This window comes from Pavona decussata, unplaced genomic scaffold, assembly GCF_977016875.1.
Source record: "Pavona decussata unplaced genomic scaffold, jaPavDecu1.1 SCAFFOLD_11, whole genome shotgun sequence".
Taxonomy (NCBI): Eukaryota; Metazoa; Cnidaria; class Anthozoa; order Scleractinia; family Agariciidae; genus Pavona; species Pavona decussata.
In genome coordinates, this window is record NW_028145434.1 from 3,533,073 (window position 1) to 3,555,854 (window position 22,782).

General features: G+C 37.5%; 1 protein-coding gene across 1 annotated transcript; it reads right to left on the reverse strand.

Moving 5' to 3' along the window:
* Positions 1 to 73: 73 nt before the first annotated feature.
* On the reverse strand, positions 74 to 22,568 carry LOC146488266 (protein FAM227B-like). The gene is made up of 16 exons (XM_085123241.1): positions 22,181 to 22,568; positions 20,200 to 20,343; positions 19,039 to 19,100; positions 18,002 to 18,046; positions 16,501 to 16,605; positions 15,171 to 15,233; positions 14,358 to 14,393; positions 12,344 to 12,448; positions 11,480 to 11,606; positions 10,166 to 10,267; positions 8,827 to 8,966; positions 7,463 to 7,620; positions 4,894 to 4,971; positions 2,826 to 2,900; positions 1,328 to 1,397; positions 74 to 441 (listed from the first exon to the last, which is right to left on the reverse strand). Exons 1-16 carry the CDS (start codon positions 22,422 to 22,424, stop codon positions 370 to 372), a joined length of 1,626 nt encoding a protein of 541 aa, XP_084979367.1. The 5' UTR covers positions 22,425 to 22,568; the 3' UTR covers positions 74 to 369.
* Positions 22,569 to 22,782: the final 214 nt, after the last annotated feature.

Consider the following 22,782-nt stretch of genomic DNA (forward strand, 5'->3'; position numbering starts at 1 on the left):
CAACCGTAAACAATCAACCCTCACACTCAGGTTTACCAGCTCGAAACTAAGAAACTGCTTTTCACCTTGGGCGTCAAATTGTAAACAATTAATTTATTTTCATCTGTTCTGTTACAAAACTGTTTGTTATCTGAGCTTTTAAAAACATGTTACACTCCGCCTTGGACCCAAAGACGTATAAATATTTGCTATATACATTGCAAAAAAATGTCCAAATGCTCAGTGCGTAAATATTTACACATAAACAATGTTACTGAGGCTTGCTGGTTCAGTTACTCAGAATTAAGATACGGTCATGGAACGCTGGCTCACACGGAAATGATTAAATCAAACAACATCACAAACATGTAGTGGGATTGCGAAGCATGATCACGTGTCATCATCCGACGACTGCTCCAAAGCGCTGTGAGGAAATCCGGGTGCTGTGTGATCTGGTTGCGCCTGAAGATCCAATAGCAAGAAGATTCGTATTTAGTAGACGACGAGGAATAAGAACAGGAGTCTCTATATAGACCTTCCTATATACGGAAACCTCCATGACAATAGACCCTTTTCCAAAATTGCGGCCGAAAATTCAAATAAGTTAAAATTAAAACGTATATCAGCACTAGAAAGAGCACTTTCACTTTAGTAACCCTGGAAAGTTTCAGCATATAAGGTGTAATATCAGCTGAGAAAATGCAAGTTAAAAAATAAAAAATTTACAGACGTTTGTATGACTGAGGATATGACGTATACCCCCAGTCATACAAACGTCTGTAAATTTGTCAAATTTCATCTTACATTTCCTAAGCTGATATAACAACTGATATGCTGAAACTTTGAAAGGTGACTAACGTGAAGGTGCTCTTTTCAGTGCTGGTATCAGTTTTCATTCAGTTCAATTTGAACTCATTCAAATCTGTTGCCGCCATTTTGGAGAAGGGTCTATTGAGGACACTGACCTGTCCCTCAAAGGGACCTCTCTCCTCTGCAGAGGTTTAATGGAGTGCAGGCCCGAAAGCTTTGTCGCTGAGTCCTACTTGTTTTGTGCACAAGAGCATTTGACTATGAAACGGGGTAGGTTTCAACTAAATGACTAACACCTTGTGCTTTGCTCTAGCCTCTTTAGCTACCGATAATTGTATCTTAAACTTTTCCTCTCACTGTCAAACCTCTAAATGAGGAATTCTACGGTCTGGCCTGTCAAATGGAAACTGCTGAGCAGTGCTTTCGATTTGAAACATTTGCTTCTAATTTTTCCCAGGTAAAAATCACGTTAAAAAGTATCAGAGAATTCCATTACGCAGCCTCGCTGAACTACAGCTAGTAACATGACATGACATACCATCAAGTCCAGAAGTCGCTCGTTGATCATTTTGATGTCTTGGTTTCGTAATACTAGGTCATTCTTTAATCTAATGTGAAAAGAGGTCAACGTCAATTAGAGAATGCAACCAAAAGACAGGAATTACGCTTCACTTTCAAAATGAAATAAAAACTAAAGAGATATAACTACAAACACAACCGGAGATACAAGTACAAAGACATAAGCACGGCATGCTCACGATAACACTCTGTTTTTTTGTTTGTTGCTTCTTTGTTCTTGGTTTTTGTGTTTCTTTGTGATTACTTTTTTTTAAATACGCGGCCTACTACATGTACATTAGAATGGTTTGTTTGTTTCTTAGTCTCTCTTGTTTTATTTGTTTACTTGATTCTAGCGGTCTGGGTGGGTGTTCATATCTGAGATGCGAAGTAAAGCGGGGAAAAAGATAGAAGATAATACCGACAGGGCTGGGCACGAGCGGAAAACAAGCTACGATTCTACAGTCATTTGTTGGAACACTTTGCTCTTCGAGGTTTCTTCGCCGAAATAAACAAATGGAGAGAGCCGCTCAAGTTGGCAGGTTATTAACCTTTTTCCTGTGTGTTTTCGTCCATTGGTTTTATCGGTTTAAGCGATCTTATCAAAACAAAGGCGATTTGCTTTAGTTACTGCAGAATTTGTAATGTTGGTGCCTTTTTGGTTTTGCGGTTTTCTTTTCAATGTTTCAATTTTCAATTTCATAATTCATTCAAAAATTCATTAACACTGCATAAGCCCATTGACCTATCAAATGGTAGATAAAACATCACGTGCAGTGGCAGTGGTTTTAAAACCTCCTTCTTATTAGTATGCGGTGTTCAATGATTTTCTCGTATGCTAATCTCCAACGTTCACGAAAGCATCATTGTTATGAACTCTCTTGACATACGGCGCTTTACCATAATTGTTTTGAACGCCGTTCAAAAAATTCGCAGCACGTGTTTTATCGGGTCTAAAACCACGAGGCGCAAATCCCGATAAAACACTGCTGCTCGTGTTTTAAACATTTCTTCAATACCGTTTTTAGGAATTCTTTTTATTGACAAGTGATACGTTTTATTGAATAATATAATTATTCCCTTTATCAAGCGACCGAAGCTCACCGTAGTGAATCTATTTTTAAAATGCTTGGACTCGACCTAACGTAAATATTAAGAAGAATCGCCTGGACACATGGTACATTCTCTAGTTTGGGAATATTAATTGCAAACAAATGCCACCAAATGCCCTTTCAAGAGGCTATCTGAAGTTAGAAATTACGATTTCTATTACAAGTAAGTGCATATCGCAAATTCGGTTGAACATGTTTTTAAAAATTTATTTATTTATTTTTGTTTTGTGTTTTGTTTGTTTTTGTTTTTGTTGTTGTTGTTGTTGTTGTTTTGATGTTGTTTTTTGGAGTGTGTACGCACATATACCAACTGTTAAAGTTTCCAACTTTAGCTTGACCATATTAACGGGACAACAGGACTCTTACCTTTCCAGCTTCGCTAATGCGGCTCGCTTCTGCTTCTGAATTTTTAGGCTTTCTTGCTCGGAGGTGTCAAGAACTCTACAAAAAATTTAAAACTTTAGTCTTTGTCTTCCCTGACTGATGAACATACACTTTCAGTGAACAATTTTATTTTAATTTAGAAGCACTGCCTGACAGAGTCCACCTTCCTACATGCAGTGGATGCTTTTAGTAGTGCGCAGGACGCGTCACTGAACCTAGTAAACGGATTCGACTCTCGCTTAAGGCTCTGTTAAGTTCCAATTGCTCGTCAGACGGTGAATACATTAACCCACTCTAGCTATCTACAATCTCAGCACATTTACAACTAAACACGAGACGAGAAAGAAGAGAAATGATCATTGTCATGACAATGGCTACTAGAACCACCATTTAAAATCGTGTGTTTTCCAGTTACCATTTAAGTAAAGAATTCGTGGTGAGTTCATTGAATAAGCATTGCCGGGGTATTACAAGAAAAAAACTATAAACGATAGTACGCAATGGAATTCTGCAAAGGCAGTACCAACAAAGACTTCCAGGAAAGAGACAGGCAAACTGTGCAATTAAAAAGTCTATTTTCCGAGCGTTGAAGTTACTTCTTCAAACCCTTCTACAAAACGGTAACAATCCATCGAATGGAAAAAGATGGCGATTGGTAATATTGACCCATAATTCTTAGCGTACGAAAACCCTAAAACGCTCATAAAAACGCACAGAAAACTTCTACAAACTTCAAAGCATACACAATATATTATTACAGGGACGAATCTCGCCAAAAACTATGGCTTTCTATGTGCCTATTGGCTGTCTTAGGTTCGCAAGGTATTGTGGTAAAATTTACAGGGGCCATCTGTAGGGTTGATTCCTTTCACATTGAGAACTGAATCCACAACAACAACAACAGTTTAAACCAAAAACCCTCGCTAAGATCTGCTTTTCCAACTTAGTCATGCGCGCAAAATCATTTGTTTAGTTGGATCGTCCTTAAAGGACCCTAGTCAGCCTACGCCATTTTCGATGCCATCGAAATTATTGATATTGCATGGTGAAGCGAAATCTTATTGCTTAAATGTAAGTTATGTTCCTGAAAGTATGTTTCATTATCTTAAGTAGTTTCACAGTGATTTCGTTCATTTCGACATGCTCCGAATAAAATATAATGGTCAAACCCTCGCATAAAAACAAAAACAAAGGTGTGGCTGACTAGGGCCCTTTAAGGACGCTGCCTACTTTTGTTACTGCGCATACGTTCTGCACATCTGGAGATATTCGAGTTTCCTATGGGTGGTGCTTACTAATACGGAAATATTTTTGCGCGGTTTAAAACTATGCGGAGAAAGCAGAACTTAGCAAGTGCTCTTGGTATCCAAAAAGAAAATTGGGGGTAACCATGCATTTTTTTAGAGATAAAAAAAGCTTCAATTTTGAACAAAACGCCATACATTTCTTTGTATTTCAGTTACTGTTTTTTAGAAAAATTGTTGCTTAATTATCTCTAAATAATGCGTGGTTACCCCCAATTTCCTTTTTGGATTTCAATAGCCCTTGCTAAGATCTACTTTCCCGCATAGTCATAATCCAAACAAAAATACTTCTTTATTAGCAGGCACCATCCTTAAAGAAGCCAAATTCCATTTACAAGTTCAGCGGGCATGACTGGCCAGTGCTGACAAACAGAAATCGTCCTCAGTTTACAAAAGAGCCACAAAATGTCCACTATCACAAACCCAAGCCTTGGCTTGCGTCATTGTTGAAACAATTGATATACACTCGATTGCAAAAACGATGACACATAAAAAGCATAAACCGTGAACGATGAGACCCAATGGCTTTACGGGTATAAGTGTACTACATTTATTTGCATAATATTCTGTTCTCGTGCGACGGTTGATAACCAAAATCAGTTGCACATGGTGAATCAAGTCGGCCAACAAGGGCCAATTTTTGAACACTACCCACAAATCCGTTGGGTCTCATCGTCCATGGTTTATGCTTTTTAGGTGTCAACGTTTTTGCAATCGAGTGTATCGTTCATTTTTGCAGGTGTTACCTTTGATAATGGTTGCTCAAAGTCCTGGTTGTCTTTTTACAATCTCTTATAACTTGCTTGTAGGTAGGTGCCTCAGTTCTGAAAACATGTTAAGGTGAAAAACGCGACGAAAATGGGGTACATATCAAGCGTAATCTACATGAATGCAAACGAAGTGACAAATATTATTCTCCATTCTTGACTGTCTCCAAGAAATGGTGTGCCGTACGGCTTGTTTTCGATGTTATTATCAGCAATTTTATACATGTAACAAGAAGTTGTTTCCAGCTTATACTCGGGCCATTTTTGACTGTGTGGTGCGTAAAGCCTACAATCTTTTAACAGTGATAACCTCCAGCATCGCCAATTCCCCCAAATAGATAGCCTGCGAGCAAGCTCTCTTGGGGGTGGATCCTCTTTCCCCCTCCCGCCCCCCAACCCCAAGAGAGCTTGCTCGCAGGCTACCAAATAGATAGATACAGAGATTTAGTGAGGCAATAAGTAACCACCAGATAGAATTGCATTTCTTGCAGTCAGAATGAAGTACAGGGGAAAACGACATTTTTCATACGAATGGTTTTTATAAACCCCGGGCTTTAATCCTTACGTTTTCACCTTTCGTTTAGAGACAGAAACCATTCAGTGTACGGTCTTACTATGTATGGGACGCCGGGTCAATTACGGATCGTAATTTTCGGTATGATCTAGACCCGGAATGGTACTCCCTTATGTGACCTTAACGGGGACGTGCGGCCCAATAGGGTATGGTTTTCAGGGTGTTTTGTCTTGAACGGGGTATCTATTTCATCACTTTCTGTCTTAAACAGGGTATCCCTATATGACCTAATGGCTTAAACAGATTGTGATTGCCAATGCATTAAAGTACAGTAAGAAACTAGTGTATTCTTATTTCATTCTAGTCTTAAACAGGGTGTGATGTTGGGTTAAATGTCTTAGAAAGGGCCTGAAAATTTTGAATTCTGTTTTAAACGGGATAGGGAAATCGGAGAATTGTGTCTTAAACAGGGTCAGGGTTTGAACGCCCGCGCCGCACCTCCCTACCCAAGCATCTGCTGAATACCCCCCCCCCCCCGGATCTAGAGTAACGTTACGCATCACGCGAACGTTTATATCCTTGTACGTTTTTCAATGTTTCGCTGTTTATATTTTTTAATGAAATTCAGGGAAAGCATTTCTTATTCACCTTTTATTTGAAGACAGAAACCGTTTCTAAATTGATTGTTTTTCTATAGTAAACGTGAGACATCTTTATCAGTATCTTGGCCCGCTGGGTCATAGACTGATTTAGCTGCCAAATTTTCGGTTAAACAAAACTAACCTTGAGGCACTCAGGTTAGCCTAAAAAAAACACTCCGGTTAGCCTAAAGAGCACTCCAGTTAGCCTAAATAGCACTTAGGTTAGCTTAAATAGCTCCCCGGTTAGCTTAACGGTTAGCAGTTTATGTTGGGGTTGTTCATGCCTCGCATGCTTCGCATGTTTTGTTCATGCACTCCTCACGGCTCGAAAACAAAGAACGCGACCGAGAATTTAAAGAATTTGATAACACGACAGAAAACGTAACTCGTACCAGCCGAGTATAAAAAACGAGACCGAGAACAATAACTCGTGGCCCGAAGTCTTATCTCTCGGCCCATCGCGACCCCAAAAAGAAAAAAGAATTTGATAATGCTACCGAAACCTTAACTCGGTCCGCCTTACGGCCCGAGTAATAATAATCATTGGCTGTATCGCTAGTGCGTTACAGTGGTGGAGTGGTTAAGGGGACTAAACTTGAGCTAATGAAAATTGCTTACGATGCATGGCGCTCTCCACCCAAGATCAAATGTCAGCCGCTTTAATATACCTAAGTCAAAAGGAAGAGGTATGAGGACTTATCAGTGTGGATGGAGGATTGTGCCAGACTGGAAGAGCTTAGCCTTGACAGCTACCTTAGCCAAAGTGAAGAAAGGCTGCCAAAGGCTGCATGGAGAAGGAGAAACCAGAGGGGGGTGGAACAACCAGATGATTATAAGAGAAGAAAGCACAAGGAAAGAGTGAAAGACTGTTCACTAAGCTCCATGGGCAATACATACGACAGACGGGAGAGGTGGCTGGTAGTAAAAAGGTATCTCGTGCCCGAATGTTTTCGCTAGTTTTGAGAAATTCAAGTGTCAGACGGATTCGATTCTCGCTTGAGACTTGAATTGTATTCGATGTAACTAACACGTGAAGCACAATCAATAACTGAAGCCTTACTCTAGATTCTGTGGGCAAAATCCGAAGCGTGATCATTCAAGTGAAAGGTACCGACTGGTATTTTTAAGAAGCACCGTTTTGCACCACATTTTCTTTTGTTATCCAACAAGCGTGAGTGGAATGATTATTTTATTAAAAAAGAAAACAACAACAACAACAACAAATATTGCCAGATCTTGTTGATTTCGCTTTGCAAGAACCACCAGAACACAATTTAATGGTCAGTATTTGTCGAGCATGGTATAATGGCTCATACACCATAGCCGCTAAGCCAATCAAATCCCTGAGAGAATTGCATGATGCAATGATCCAGTTTTTAATAATAAAGGATACTGTAATTTAGCGACTTCAGTGCGGCCTACAGACTGAATAGGTTCCTGTTCCTTCCCCATCAGCTCTCTCATCCTTAGAAAATGAGACACCAGCGGACTCCTTCCCAGAAGATTGAAACCAACGCGCTCAAACTCGGGGCCTGGGCCGATTTCATGTGACTGTGAAAAGGAAGAAAACATGTATACTGCACTGAAAAAAGAAAATACTACCAGAACCAAAGTAGCTTCTGCTCAGTACAAACAGCTTACTCGATGGTTGTAAAGATAGCACTTGCCAAAATTAGACTGGTTGATTTGTGATTTAGTTTTAGTTTTAATTGTAACGCACGACCACACACTGTGAAAAGGAGGAAAATATGTATACTGTACTAAAAAAATATATACTACCAGAACCAAAGTAACTTCTGCTCAGTACAAACAGCTTATTCGATGGTTGTAAAGATATAGTATTTGCCAAAATTAGAGTTGATTTGTGATTTGGTTTTAGTTTTAGTCTTAACGCACGACCACACAAGCTGCAGAGCTTTAACTTTTTATCGTCCTTAAATAAAGGCTGTGTGTCTGTCTGTCTGTCTGTCTGTCTGTCTGTAAGTTGAGTAGGGCCGAGGAAAAGTATGCAAAACAAGAAAAATGTCCCCGAATATATTAAATGGATAATTAGTCTTGTCTTAGCGATCTTATTAGTATAAAATCGAATTCATTATATAATCTTAGGTCTACTGGTAAGCTCTTATTGAACCATCCCAAGGGAAAGATGCTTACAACATTGGGAGCAAGATCATTCTCAGCAGCAGCTCCGAAACTCTGGAATAAGCTACCTTTGGAGCTTCGTCAAGCAACATCACTTAACAGTTTTAAATCTCGACTTAAAACCTATCTTTTTAAGAAGTATTTTTATAGTTTGTACCTTAGTTTATTTTATTCTCACGGTAATGTATTTTCGTTTTCTTTTAAACATATGATTGTAAAGCGCTATTGACCAGCACATGTAAATACGCGCTATATAAATTGGGTGATTATTGATTTATTATATTATTATTAAGGAACAACCAAAAGTGAAACCCCCTCCAGTTTCAAGGCCCTTTGTTGAAATCTTTGCTCGGACGGCTCATTAGTTTTCTATTAAACTAAAAATGTTTAAATCTTTGATAAAAATTTAATACGTTCTCCTCATGAACCCACCGATTTTTCCAGAGAACTCTTTAATCTCTTTGATTCTGATTAATTTCAGGGACTGAAACAGATCTCTAAAACCTTAAGAATTTTCCTTTTTGAGAGCCCCAATAATAGACTAAAGGAGTCATGAAACTTCCAAGCTGAACGTTTCAGAAACAAGGTCCCAGATACAACTGTTGCAAAGCTAACCTCTGTACTGTCAAATGAAGGAATAACAGTCATGCCCATTCTTGATGGAGAGTACTGGCCGGTGTACGTTGCAGCTCTCTCTTTACCAGCTGGTGTGCTGTATTCATCAAGGCACACGTCCAAGTCAAACGACATGTTAGCTTAAAAAGAAACAGCATTCTGTTGACTTGGCTGAGATTTCAAGCCTATAAGTGATGGATTTTTTATCCAACGAAAATCCTTGTCTTCATAAGTAAAAAAGACTTATTGACAACCAAAAGGAAGGGAACAGTCTATGTCATTGAATAATCTGACTATACGTCTATTAACTGTAAACTCTCCTCTTATCAATATTAAAGGTCAGCTGCGGTGACACTTGCCACACGTAATTTTCGTATCCAGAGATTCACTTCACTCTTAGACATTTTTACAGTAACTGTGAAAATTCCCGAACGCTGATTAGTTCGTAGCTATTGTCAATAAGAGTACAGACAATAAAAATGACGTCAGATGTAACGTGCGCGCTTTCTCAATGGAATGTAAAGCCAATTCCGCTTGTACTTTTTCCGTTATTGTAAGAAAAAAATCACTAGCAGTTTTCTATTATCTATACTCTTATATGCCAGAACTGAAAATGACGCCATACATGTAAAATGTTTGAAACTTTGCAGTAAAACCACTTTCCTGTGGTTCGTGGTTCCATTTGAGTTTTGAACATTTTATGACGTCATTCCATGGTCTATAAGAGTTTTATTAAAAATGTGATCATTGGATAATGCAATCCCACAGTTTTGATTGGCTTAGCAGCCATGATATATCTATTAAGGACGGTGCCGACTAATACCGAAGTATTTTTGTGTGGTTTATGGCTATGCGGGAAAGCAGATCTTAGAAAGGGCTATGGAAATGCAAAAAGAAAATTGGGGGTAACCACGCATTTTTTAGAGATAATTAAGCAACAATTATTTTAAAGAGCAGTAAAATACAAGCAATGTATGGCGGGTTTTTTTTTTCCAAATTGAAGTTTATCATCTTTGAAAAATGCATGGTTACCCCAAGTTTTCTTTTTCGATACCAAAACCACTTGCTAAGTTTTGCTTTCTCCGCATAGTTTTAAACCGCGCAAAAATATCCCTGTATTAGTAGGCACCACCCATAGGAAACTCGAGTATCACGAGATGCGCAGAACGTATGCACAGTAACAAAAGTAGGCACCGTCCTTAAATAGATCATAGAAAACTGCTGTGGATTTGTTAAGTAGATTCGTGGCATATGGAGATTTGTTTTTGAGAGAAATAGATCAGAGTAGCAGATTTTTAGCTTTTCCTTGAGAATCAATTCCGTTGCAGTGCCTTTTTACCTTTAAGAGACTGTGTTCTGTCATCTTGCAGTTCTCTAATGTTGCTTGGCTCCAGGAGCTTCAGATTCCATTTCTCCCAAGAATACGGTGGGGGCCTGGTACCTGCAAACACAGAAGGAATAAGGTTTAGAATCCTTCTCACGGCAAAATGGAGCCATGAGGACGTTGCCTCATAACCAAAGATTAGTGGGATGGATGAAATTTCTTTACTAAGTATAGTACTTAAAAACAAAAGCAATCCCACAACTCTGTCGAAAAACCTACATTATGAATTGACAACGGCACAGGGCGACTCATTGAAGATCATGAGATTTCATTCGTTCAAAGGACGAGACCAATCTGGGACGAGAGTGCCTCAGTTTTGCTAAACATACAGTATACATGTAACCGTCATGAGTAGGACACTACTGAGTAATGAATGAAACTAATTTTTTGTATCAAAGTCTGTGTACTAGAACCCACTTTGAAAAAAGGGATAATAGATAGTAAAACAGATATTAATTTTTACAAGTATGCAGTCACAACCGAGTTAGAAACGGATAAAGGGCATTATTTTCGAAAGAAACTGTGGTGCTGCGTCGGTGGGGAGTGTAAACAAATGTTTGGTTTTATTAACCAGAGTTTATAAGGTAATTTGGCCACCGTAAAGATATTCGAGAGCAGACGATTCTAGTACTATCCCTGCGTCAGAGTGAATCAAGGAATTACTGGTTATTTGTGGTTATATAGTGAGCAGTGGAGCTACTCTATAGAGTGTTTTCATTCACGTGACTACCGGCCATATTGGTTTACTGAAACAAAAGAAAGTATTTGCATAAAAATAGAGTTCAATTCCCAGAGGTTGAGTTTGGGACACCAACATGGCCGCCATATCTTTGTTTTGGGACACCAACATGGCCACCGTGACGTCATGTGAAAACACTCTATTGGTAGGGGCATGGTAACGTAAAAAGCAACAATACATGTAAATAATAAATAATTTCTTTTAGTCGAAAGAAAAGCGTTTGTTGATTCCGCGGGAATTACATGTAAGAGTGCCGATTTGGAAGACGATTTTTTTTTTTGCTCTAAACTTTGGCGGCTTTCTGTATTACCATGACGTTATGTAGACAGTGGCAAGTTTTCAAAACTTTCAAAAGACTTCTCTGCCCTCGACAGTCGTTTAAGAGAAACTTGCAAAATTTAGAATAGTTTTAGTCAAAATAGTCTACTTGTTCCACTTTTTGTTACATAATTGGCAATTTGAACTTTAGATACTCATTCGCATTAGTTAAAAGTTATAAATTGTAACTGTTGTATAAAAATACTTTTTACCTGTGACCCACTCGGAGATCGTGTTGAGGAGGGAGCTCTTGAAGTCATCATCAAACAGTTGATATGATCGAGGAAACACTTCACAGTACGCAGCATAAACAGCTTGGGCGAGGCAGTCAGCAAAATGCTGCAGAGATCAATCACAGGAAATGATTTTGAGGGAGATTGTGTGGCCTAGTGGTTCAAGTCAATTTGGCTTTTCCTCGGTGTAAAAAACCTGTGAAACGCACAACTGACGTAGAACAAAGGTAACGAAACGACAAAACAATACAGGAAAGGAAAACAATAACCTAAAACACAAAGAAAACCCGGTCAGGTTTTTAAATCGAGGTAAACCTGTCATTTTCCCTAACTACTGGTCTGTCTGCTCTGTGTGAGTCAATGATACCTAAGCGCAATGATTTCATGTGTATTTGAGTTTTAACCGTTTTAAACAAAAGATCACAAGGGCATTTACAAATAACATTTCCGTATTAAAGCCCATTTAAACGGTTTCAACATTTGCTTCAACATGCGTTCAACACTTTGTTCAACGTTGTTGAAGTGTAAAAAATGTAGAAAGCTTCTTGAAAGCATGTTGAATCAAACTTACATTGTTTTAAACTTCCATTCAAGATCGATTCAACATTTCCTTTGTTCTCCAAAATGTTGAATGGAGTTGAAGCCGTTTGAACACTCCGTTCAACATTTGTCGTAACATTTGCCCGATATCCGTTCAACTTTTGTTGAACGAAATGTTGGTCAAAATTTTGAAACCGTTTAAACGGGCCTTTAGCATCTTAAAATATACTGAAACCTGAACATGCCCAACACTTCTTTAGCGGTTTATAAATTCCATACAGCTACAGAGATGGACATTCTTACCTGAAAGAACTTGTCTTTAAAATCTGGACTAACACTGAAGAACAGTGACACAAAACTGTCAGCTATTCTGTTGAACAACCCATCTTGAGCTTTCTTGCAATCAGGCTACATGATTAAAACAAATCGTGGTTTATTACAGAACACAACACTGGCTTAGCTAGGCTGGGCATTCTCACAACCTGTCTCTCGTCTCCTATTCTATGAGCTCCAACCCCATCCGTGGTAGCAGAGCAAGCCATACACAGCTAAATGTGAGGGGTATTAGTTATTTTCGGAAAAGAAGAATACATGGAGCCGTAAGAAAAATGCGGACTTTATTTTCTTGCAAGAGACCCATTCAAAAAAAGAGTCGGGAATACAACGGAAAAACGGAAATGACTGGGGAAATATCTTATGGAAAAACAAGAACATTCGAATAGGCAAGACACCAATCTTCTACAAACGATTCTATGAGTCTAATCAACTTATTCAAGTAAACGACTGGTGTTCGAGTTAAACAATGTTGATTCGTATAATGTGATCTCCAAGAAGATCAACAAAACGAACTTCCTAGTTTGTAATGTAATGTAATTTACTGCTTTTTATGACCTTTTTTGTGTGTTGCACAGGGTTTTTTCTTTTTTTTGGCCTTGAGTATTATAGAATTGTAAAAACGTATCTTGTTTATTTTCACTCAATAATCAATAAAAAAAAATATTTTAAAACAAAAAAAGAAAAAATGTGGACGACCAGCGCAGACCTTCATTGACGTACTCAGGTCCTCAGGTAGACGATCTGAGGAATACAATGGACGATCGACGCTTCTGGCAAATCATCGGAGCTCGAGACCGTTACGTCTCGGCAAAAGGAGAGGAAGGAGGACACTGTGCCATTCACCCAATTAAAAAAAAAACAATATTTCGCAAACAGGTTAAAAATGCATTGGCACATCAAACTTGTAAAAGTGCCACAAATGTATAGCACCATTTTACCACGGCAGCCTATGTTCCTACAGCAGAGACGTATGACATCTGTAAGGCCGAGGTGCACTAAGTCACCATAAGGTAGTTTCTAAAGTAAGCCTTAAATTTCTCTCGCGTTACCACCACTGAAATTCATAGCTACACAACCTCGAAAAGCAAATTAAACTTGTTGTGTCGACGACTAAAATCTTACACAACAGGAGATCACGGTAGTTCATTTTTATTTTTTCTCTACCGTTACTGAAGAAAATTTAGAAAATATCAAACAGCTTAATCAAAAACATGCATCTTTCCAGTAGCATTCATAAAATAACCAAAACCGAATCTCGCATGAATTAAAACTAATAAGGTGGAACACCTAACATAAGTTACAACGACTTCATTGACAAAGGTTTAACCATCACGTTACTGAGGCAAGTTCTTTAGCTCGAACTAAAGAATTAGAATTCCACTGTAAACCACGGCCAAAATCAGAAACTGCTAAAGTAAAGCGGTGAAAAACAAACATCTACTGGCAGTATAAGGGGGTGGGAAGTGGAAACGAATGTTTGGTTTTATCAATAGGGTTGATAACTAAAGGTGAATTAGCCACCGTAAAGAGATTCAAGTGCTAACGTTTCGAGCGTTAGCCCTCGCTCTGACGAAGGGCTAACGTTTGAAACGTCACCACAAATAATTGCAAAAGAATTGTTTAAGTAAATTAGTGTTTTGTTGTTGTAGTTGGTTTTTAGGAGGGGAGGGGTGGGCGTTTGGTTGGTTGTTTGCTCATTCATTTGTTTCTTTAAGGAGGTTGGGGAATGACATTTCTATGTTTGTTTGTTTTAGCTTCGCCAGTTCACTTCAGGAATGTCGATCATTGCTTACTTTTTTTACGTTTTGCAAGTAAAGATGTTTAAGCGAACAGATGTGCACATGCAACAACAAACCAGTTGCATATATTGTAAATGTCAAGAGAGAAGAGGTATTGATTTGTATATCAATTGCAGTACTAGAGCTGCGGGCTACAACAATCAGGGCTTTATAGCTGTAGTTTCCATTTATCTCTTACTAACCTGGAATTTTTCTAGGAAAAACCACCAGAAAGTATCCTGTAAATTCACCAATTACACAAATTATTAAACTAAAAAAACATTGACCTGAAACTATGAATAGAGCGTCAACGGAATCTATGTAAAAAATAAATTTCATTGATGGCATAACATGAACTAAGTGTGACAGCAAATTTGACGCCTGATTAAGTTTTCCCACAACATCTCCCCCTTTCATCCCATAAAAATCAAGACAAATTTTTCCTGTGTACTTGTTACTTGAACGCAAAGTTGCATGTACTTTTCAGTCTAACATAAGATTTGACCAAACTGTAACAAATGTATTACTCCTTAGCCCAAACAGTCGGATTTTACAATAATTGAGGGTTTCAGTGGTCGAACTGAGTGACGAGTACAGGTGTTTGCACCTGATGAACAATACAACTTTGAGTCCACTTTTGAGGATGATTGTCTCAGATCATTTAATGCTGGACTCTTCTACGCGTATGTCCTGGGGTATTTTGGTAATTACTACTTTTGTGTCTTAACTACAGGTGTACGAGAAATAAGCTCTTCCGAGCTGCAGTTAACTCCAACTTTTCCTTCTCCATTTTTCCTTTTTCGGCTTCCATCTACATGTAAGCATTAGTGCGTGGATATCACTTAGTTTACTTGTAACGATCTTGACCACGTTGAATTCAGAATCACAATGACAAAAGTTTGAAAGTAAAACAAAAAAAAAACTAAGAACTAACCAACTAACAGTACTTTTTACCAATGTAACTGGCAGCAAAATTATTCTACATCTTACAGTATGAAAGTAAAAATTAGTTCTACCTGTAACACAGCGACAGATCCTTCTGACAAGAAAAGTTTCTTCCATCTTTTACGAAAAGTTGACTGTAGATCAGAAAAAAAAAATACATGTCTAGGTATAATTATGTGTCCTTAACTGTGTGTAGCATTCGATCAGTACAGAATTATGGCCAACAATAAATCATAGAAATAAATAATGCACTTATTGTTATTATTATTATTATTATTATTATTATTATTATTATTATTATTATTATTATTATTATTATTATTATTACTAGGTCCTATGATTCTTATACATACTTTTTCTTGTTTCTTTTTTTTATGATATAGTTTGATGGGTTTTGTTTTAGGTAAAAATCAATGAATAATAATAATATTGTTGTAATTCGATGAGATTTTTTTCCCCTTTTCTTCAAAAAAAAAAATGTGCTTAAAAATAGTCTTTTTTTATCGAAAAGAATTGTAAATAAGTTTTAATAGCTACTTTTAACCCGTAAATAACATTTTACTTGGAATATTTTAATAAAGAAATTATTATTATTATTATTATTATTATTATTATTATTATTATTCCTCGCGAAGCGAGGGCCGAAGGCCCGAGCGTAGCGAGGTTAATAAATTTGTCGGGCCGAGCCGGTAAATAATTTTCCGTGGGAAATAAATTCATCGAACACGACAGCGCTGCACGCCTGTTGTACATTACGTCGCGTCAGAAATAGATTTTCAACTGCAAACTAGCCCGTGGAGCTGCAAAAACACCATGCTCATCAAAAAAAATCTTATGCGCCTTTTAATCTCCTTGTTTGATGCTACAATACGAGTAAAGAGGGCTTTCCACCCAGCCCCAGCTTCGCGAGGTTTTGCGAGTCACGTATTTCTAGTTATTATTATTATTATTATTATTATTATTATTATTATTATTATTATTATTAAATAGCAATTAGGCCCGACAGTGACAAGCAACTTATTTCTCCTTACCATACCACTGTACTTGATCAAAAGGAGAGGTTACGACAATAAAGCAGATGATCAGCAAATAACATGTTGATATTTTGACAAATAGCACCAAAAGAAAAATTCAGAGAATACGCACGTTGATACTGGGGTTTAAAGGGTTAATAACACTGTCCACTTCTTATGCACTTCATAATGTCATGCATCATAAGCTGAAATTACTTAAATAATCTTCTCTGTGAAAACACTCAATGCAAATAATTATTCATCTCACCCTAAATTACCTAACGGACCAAGTATTCATAAACCAAATGAAAAAATATAAATTTAACAATCTATCCTTACACATTGTACAAGATATTAGTTTAAAAATGAAAGCAAGTGACTCACTCACAGGGAAATGTTGAGCTTTAGTAACTTTGTTTAACAACTGAGGAGCTTCCAGTTGCCCTGGTAATGGGGTCACTTCATTAGGAAAGAAACCAGGGTAGGATGTAAACTATGACAATAAAAACAAAAAAAGCTTAAAGAGCTCATGTTTTAATTCCCTGTGGCTAATTCAGAACTACAGAACACAGTCATATTAATTACAATGTAAACGTTATAGGATGAATATATATTTGCTAAGTTGCAAGATTATCAACATACAATTGTGTATACATGTACATGCAGTTTAGCATGAGATTGGCTGCATGACGGTTGGCATTTGTCCATCTAAGTCATTAAGATTGTGAATTTCTTATTTATACAGCCTTAATAGTTTGAAATGTTTAGCATTGCCCTTGGATGCTTACCATTTACGCAAACCACCCAGATGGACATTTTCAGCATAAATACGAAATGATTAATTTTAGCTTGTCTTAACAGAAGATGGATAACATGCAAAATGTATGAACATCAGCTGTAAATACCAAAAGGAGAAATAAAAATGCATCACTTTTACCATAATTTCAGAAGTATTCCAAATGGAATGATGTGTACCATTGATTTTCCAGCTGGAATTTCCGGGTTTTCCATGTTAATGGTAAGCACCCTCTGTTTTTGCTGGTGGTCATGTTTTTTACCCCACCCTACCAACTTCTGGGATCTTCAGTTAAAAACCATTTAAGGTAAAATTGTGAATATATACGTGTATGCCCTGAGCTCATATTTTTGTTCAAAGAAAGCAGTTGGCATCTATTGGGGCTTTCTGTCAGGGAAAATATTGGAGGAATTTTTTTATGTTTCAACATTGGTTGGTCTTGACTGAAGAAAACCAGCTCAATCGAGTCACAGCTTGAGACACTAAGACAACAGCTTATTCAACTCACGTTAATGATGTATGGGTTTTAACATTTAGGGGGGGGGGGGGGGGGGGGCTTTATTGGAAGGATGTTCCAGTGCATCAGATTTAAAGGGCTCACTTAATGTGTGGCTTCTTTTGCTTTTATCAACACCTCTAGCTGATAAGGTTTCTCATCAGGCACCACAAAGAGATTCAAGTGCTAACATTTCAAGCTTAATTAGCCCTTCATCAGAGCAATCTTCCGGTCGTCAAATTACTTAATATTATGCAACTCTGTTGATAAAACCAAACGGACCCACCACCAGTTTCTATAGAAACTAACCCCCTTATTTATTTGCAAGTAGGGGCTTACACTCAGAATTTGACAGTGAGGTGATGCAAAATCAGTCAAATCAATGTGACAGAAGTTAGGGTACAGTGACTCAGAGTGGAAGGGTACAGAGGCAAGATGAAGGGGCATGGAGAGATTGACCCATGGAATGGCTGCCATGGAACCTCCCAATTTGCTTTTTGCTCATTTTGCTTTTATACATGTTACCCGATGCCCATACAATTACAGTAACATCTACTGTGACTGCAGTAGCACCACAGATTGAGATAATGTACATACCTGAACACTCTTCATCCTATTGGATTGTTCATCACCAAGGCCATACTATGTAAAATATGAGAACAATTAATTGTATGCTGACTTCATAAATATTTAAAATGCCTAGATTCATAGATAATTAAATTCCCCCAACCACTTGTAAACATGTACACGTACATGGAGTACTGATCCCTCATATCAAAAATTTTAATTACATGTAGTGTACACCAAACCAGTGCATGTTTTTTCACAGTACACTCTACCTGACTTAACATAATAATATACATGTAATATTAATAATATGAAATAACATATAACAACAAAATACAGTTATAAATAATATTTTTAAAACGAGGAAGCCAACTCCAGGAATTCTCCTGGATTTCACATGCAATTTTTTGGAAAATTTGGCAGAAATAAATTGACTAATTGGGGCTGGCTACTGCAACCACTGGTTTGGTATTAGTAAAGTACATGTATTATGACCACCCCTGGTCAGTGTTGGAAAATAGTGGTTGATATATTTACCACAAACACGATCTCTCTCCACCTATGTGAATACATGTAATTAATGTAATCAATTAATTAATTAATGTTGTTAAAATAAATTGTAAGGTGTGTATCATTATAATTATGCCTAGCCCTGCCTCACAGACTCTCACTTAACACTGACCCAAAAAAAAGTTTTCTTGGCCCTGAAGCATTAATAATGTACATTTTACATGACTAATGAACACATGCCTAATTTAATCAACCCACTCATGCAGCCATGTACTCCTTTATAAGGACACTTTTTGTAACCCCAACAAAAATGTTTCAGAAACAAAAAGACACTAACGTCTTGTTTCCTCAAATTTGTACCTTGTACAAAACAAGCTATTTTTTCATGAAAAGCAAATATCAACCTCAAATTTGACATAGGCTGGTTATGCTCTCACCACTTTCATAATGATTATAGTATTCAGATAGATTCAGATAACAATGAGGTCAAGTGCAACTACTGTGTCATTATTTTAACAAATGAATTTTACACTGCATTTATAAGTATATCAACTTACCTTATGAACACTAGGTTTTTCTTTCCTGTTGATAACTTCTGCTGGAATTTCTACATTTATTGCTGTTTGTATGAAATAAAAAAAGGTTACATATTATACAGTGTACTTTAATTCACTGAACTCAGCATGTACACTAAAATATCCAAATTAGATATTTTTAAAGCAATTGCTCTGAAAATGTGCACAGTGCACATTCATGCTGAAGCATTACAATCAATTTAGTTAGGGCGTCACGTTCCATTCTGAACTGCGTTTTATTGTAAAACTTTCTATAAAACAATGTAACTTAATTATTATACAACAACAGATTAGTCTATAATTAGTGGAAATTTCCTATAATTATATACTGTATGGATGTGAAGTTTAAGACCTGCAAATTTAGGAAATGATGACATTAAGAAAAGCCTATCATGTTTCAACTGCGGCCAGCACATGTCCAGTGGTAAGCACAACAGACGTGTGCTCAAAAGTCAAGGGGGTATTAATTTCATCCTCTTTTTTTAGTCACAATTATATCTTAGATCTTATACACTTTGATAACATGCCTTTTTCAACCTGGACGCAGAATGACTTACAACCAAACTTTTGGGAAACCAAGGCAGTGATAAAATACTTAATTATAAGGCATCAGCCTGTTATTACATGTATGGCCAGCCACTGTACATGTACATACTTATACAGTACAGATAGCTGGCTACTATAGTAATTAGCTTGAAAATGACTAAAACACAACAAGACTGGAAGATTTCCTTTGTGTATGAGTCTGGCTACTACGCCTTGCGCAGTCAGATTCTCCAATGACGTCTCCAGTGAAATGCTGGGGGAACTCTACAAAGGAATAGAATCTCACTGAGGGGAGAGTGGGTGGAAGTCCCTCCCACCAAACAATTTTGAGGGCAATTTTTGGGGGGGAGGGGTGGGAGACAATGTGGTAATAAACACATGAACTCCAAGTCACTTCATGATACAGACACCATGTTTAGTCCCAGTTGACTCAAGACTGAGCAACTTGTGATCCACGTGCAACTTTGCCCTAATGACCCACAAACCTAAAAATCTGCACAATTGACACACACGTAGTCCCCCTATGCCTGAAGGTTACTGCTTGTTCCAAATTAGTCAAATGTAAACTGAATTACAAGATTTTATAAAAAGACTAACCTTTTAAAGTTGCTGGGCTAAGAGTTTGTGCAGTACTCTGGGGTCTCTCTTTATCAGTCAAAACCTGGTTTGAATATACATGCAGCTTTTTCTCCAATTCCTCTATGTCATTGCTTACTTCATCAATCAAGCCAATTTCCAAAGCTATTATTGGTTATAAGCAGTTGTAATTAAAGAAAACTTCACAGTTACGTTATATTGTATGAACAGATCTGTTAACTACATGTAAACATATACTCATCATACTGTAATGCTCTTTTAGCAAAACAGAGAAAAATAACAGGAAATGGTAATAAGAAAATGTACATGTACATATGTGCGTGTATCAAACTTTATGAGCAGGTTAAGGGAACTATAGCTAGGGTCAAAAAAGGTAGGGTTTTGTAATTCCCTTCCAGAACATTACTTTCTGAATTATTATTATTTATTATTAGGAAATCCAAGTCAGAAGTCTCTAGTACAGCTAATTAGTATTGGCAGAGCTCAAGTGGCATAAAAATGGCACAACTTTCTCGCAACATTGCAGCACATAAGACACAATAATTTGTGTTAAAGTGAACTCTGCTCTGATTGTTGAGATCCATGTTTTGATAATTCCACAGAAATATGGTTAATTCAGTTTCACGAGTTATTTTCTCCAAGTTGTTTTCAAAGGATTTCTAGAAGACTAGAACACTCGCCTGCAGCTCATGATTGTTTCAACATCTTCCCATTCTTACAAAATTTTACTTCAGTCTCTATAACTCTATTGAAATTGCTGCAACATTTTAAAAATGATGCTATCATTAAAGCACAGGAGTCAGTTTATCATGTGTATAAAAAATATATATATTAAATAACCTTTATTTACCCTCGGCAGTGTTAATAGCACAAGTGCTAGAGACTGGGGCTGAGCATTAAACTTCATAAAGAAATAATAAATTAAAAATAACATGGATGAAAATCCTAACTGGTAGGAGGCAGACCAGCTGGCTATTTTGTGGCGTGTCCAAGGAGTTGAACTTGGGGCTACTGAGAAACAGACTCCATCTTGTGGTCAGAGTGGGACTTGAACCCGGGACGTGCGGACTTCAAGTCTGGCACCTTAACCACTCGACCACGCTGCCTCCCCCTCCCCTATCTATCGTATGCGAGATAAAAATGAAGTGGAAGCACAAGAAAAAAGGAAACACTGGAATCATCTCTTTTAAGGGTGGTGAATGGACTTGACTAGTTCAATTTCTGAGGTTTTACAATCTTAATTTTTTTTCCAAAGTAGGCCCATCTCAAACTCACCATTACTGCTTTCTAAGGCTAAGAATGTTTTAGGTTCTCAGACAAGAATGCTTAAGCCTCATCATCTCGCATGATTAGCCTTCAATTTATTCTTTGCCACCTCTATTGTGCTTACTGCTTTTCCTTGCTTCTAAAATTGCTGGTCTGCACTGGTTTAGGCATTTTTTTCTTTAATTTTCTTGTGCTTTGTTTGCACTTTTGCTTGGGCTTAACCCTTTAAGCCCTAAAAGTGATCAGCATGACAAATTTCTCCAATTACTATCAATGCTTATTCAACCCCTGAGGTCGTGAGAATTTAAAATATGATCACCCAAGGTGAAATTTCTTGATATTTTAATAACTTCTCCCCAGTACTTTTATAAGAAGAGAATCAGGACAAGATAGGAGAATTTGTTCTTTGATATTAGGGGTTAAATGTTTAAGCCTGCGTCTTACCTGAAAATTAGCGCTGAGGTTTAGGATGCTGTTTAACCGTTCATCATTGTATGCACTTTTGCATCTTATCGCGTATATCAGAACGATATTTGATATTAAAATTATGTGAGCGTTTCCTAGCGACCCAAATATACTTTCTTGACCTGGCAACCCGACACTGAATCCGAGGGAAATGCGTTAGGGCATTTGCTGATTTGCCGGCACTCACTTAATTATTACACTTTCTGTCTTGTTTATCACACGTACACTGGTACATGTTTCAAAAGGATACGTGCATGATGTCCAAGATCATCCATAATATCCTCCAAACTTCCTAACCCTACGGAAGCAACTGAAATGTTAAACTCCCTTTCAAACTCCACTGCATCAGGCCACTGTTTTAATCCTTCCGGTCGTCTTTGCAGCCACTGTTCAAAACTCTTCGGTGGCTCGGGAGTCTTCGGTTTGTGTTTCAATTCCTCTTTCCTCTCCTCCTCCTCATATTGCGCGAGAATAGCTTGGATTCGAGCATCCATGCAACAAGTTAATATGAGAAGGTATAAAAATGATCCTTTCTGCGGTTGTTAGTTTTCTAGTACAGAGAAAAACTCGCTCAAACGTACAATTAAGCTGCTTCCATTTTTTGCCGCCATCTTGACATAGCTGAGTGACCAGGCTTCGTTCAACACATTGTTACCCAGCAACCTGCTTTCTATCCCATGACGCCATACAACCGCACAATTTTTTCAAAGATAATCAAGGTTCAATTTGTAAAGAAAATATATGTGATACATTGTTATTTATTTAAAGCTTTTTAGGATTTTTTTTTTTTTTAGCTTAATTATCTCTGAAGTAACACTTCTTTTGATTATCATGCTATCCAGGCCAAGGGGG

What these genes read in the sequence shown, in the direction of transcription:
- LOC146488266 (XM_085123241.1), bottom strand. Translation starts at nt 22,424, where the DNA reads ATGGATGCTCGAATCCAAGCTATTCTCGCGCAATATGAGGAGGAGGAG. An exon ending in TGATCTTGGACATCATGCAC is followed by an intron (nt 20,344 to 22,180) that starts GTATCCTTTTGA and finishes AACCAATAATAG; the next exon opens with CTTTGGAAATTGGCTTGATT. An exon ending in CTTCATTTGACAGTACAGAG is followed by an intron (nt 7,621 to 8,826) that starts GTTAGCTTTGCA and finishes TCCTTTTCACAG; the next exon opens with TCACATGAAATCGGCCCAGG.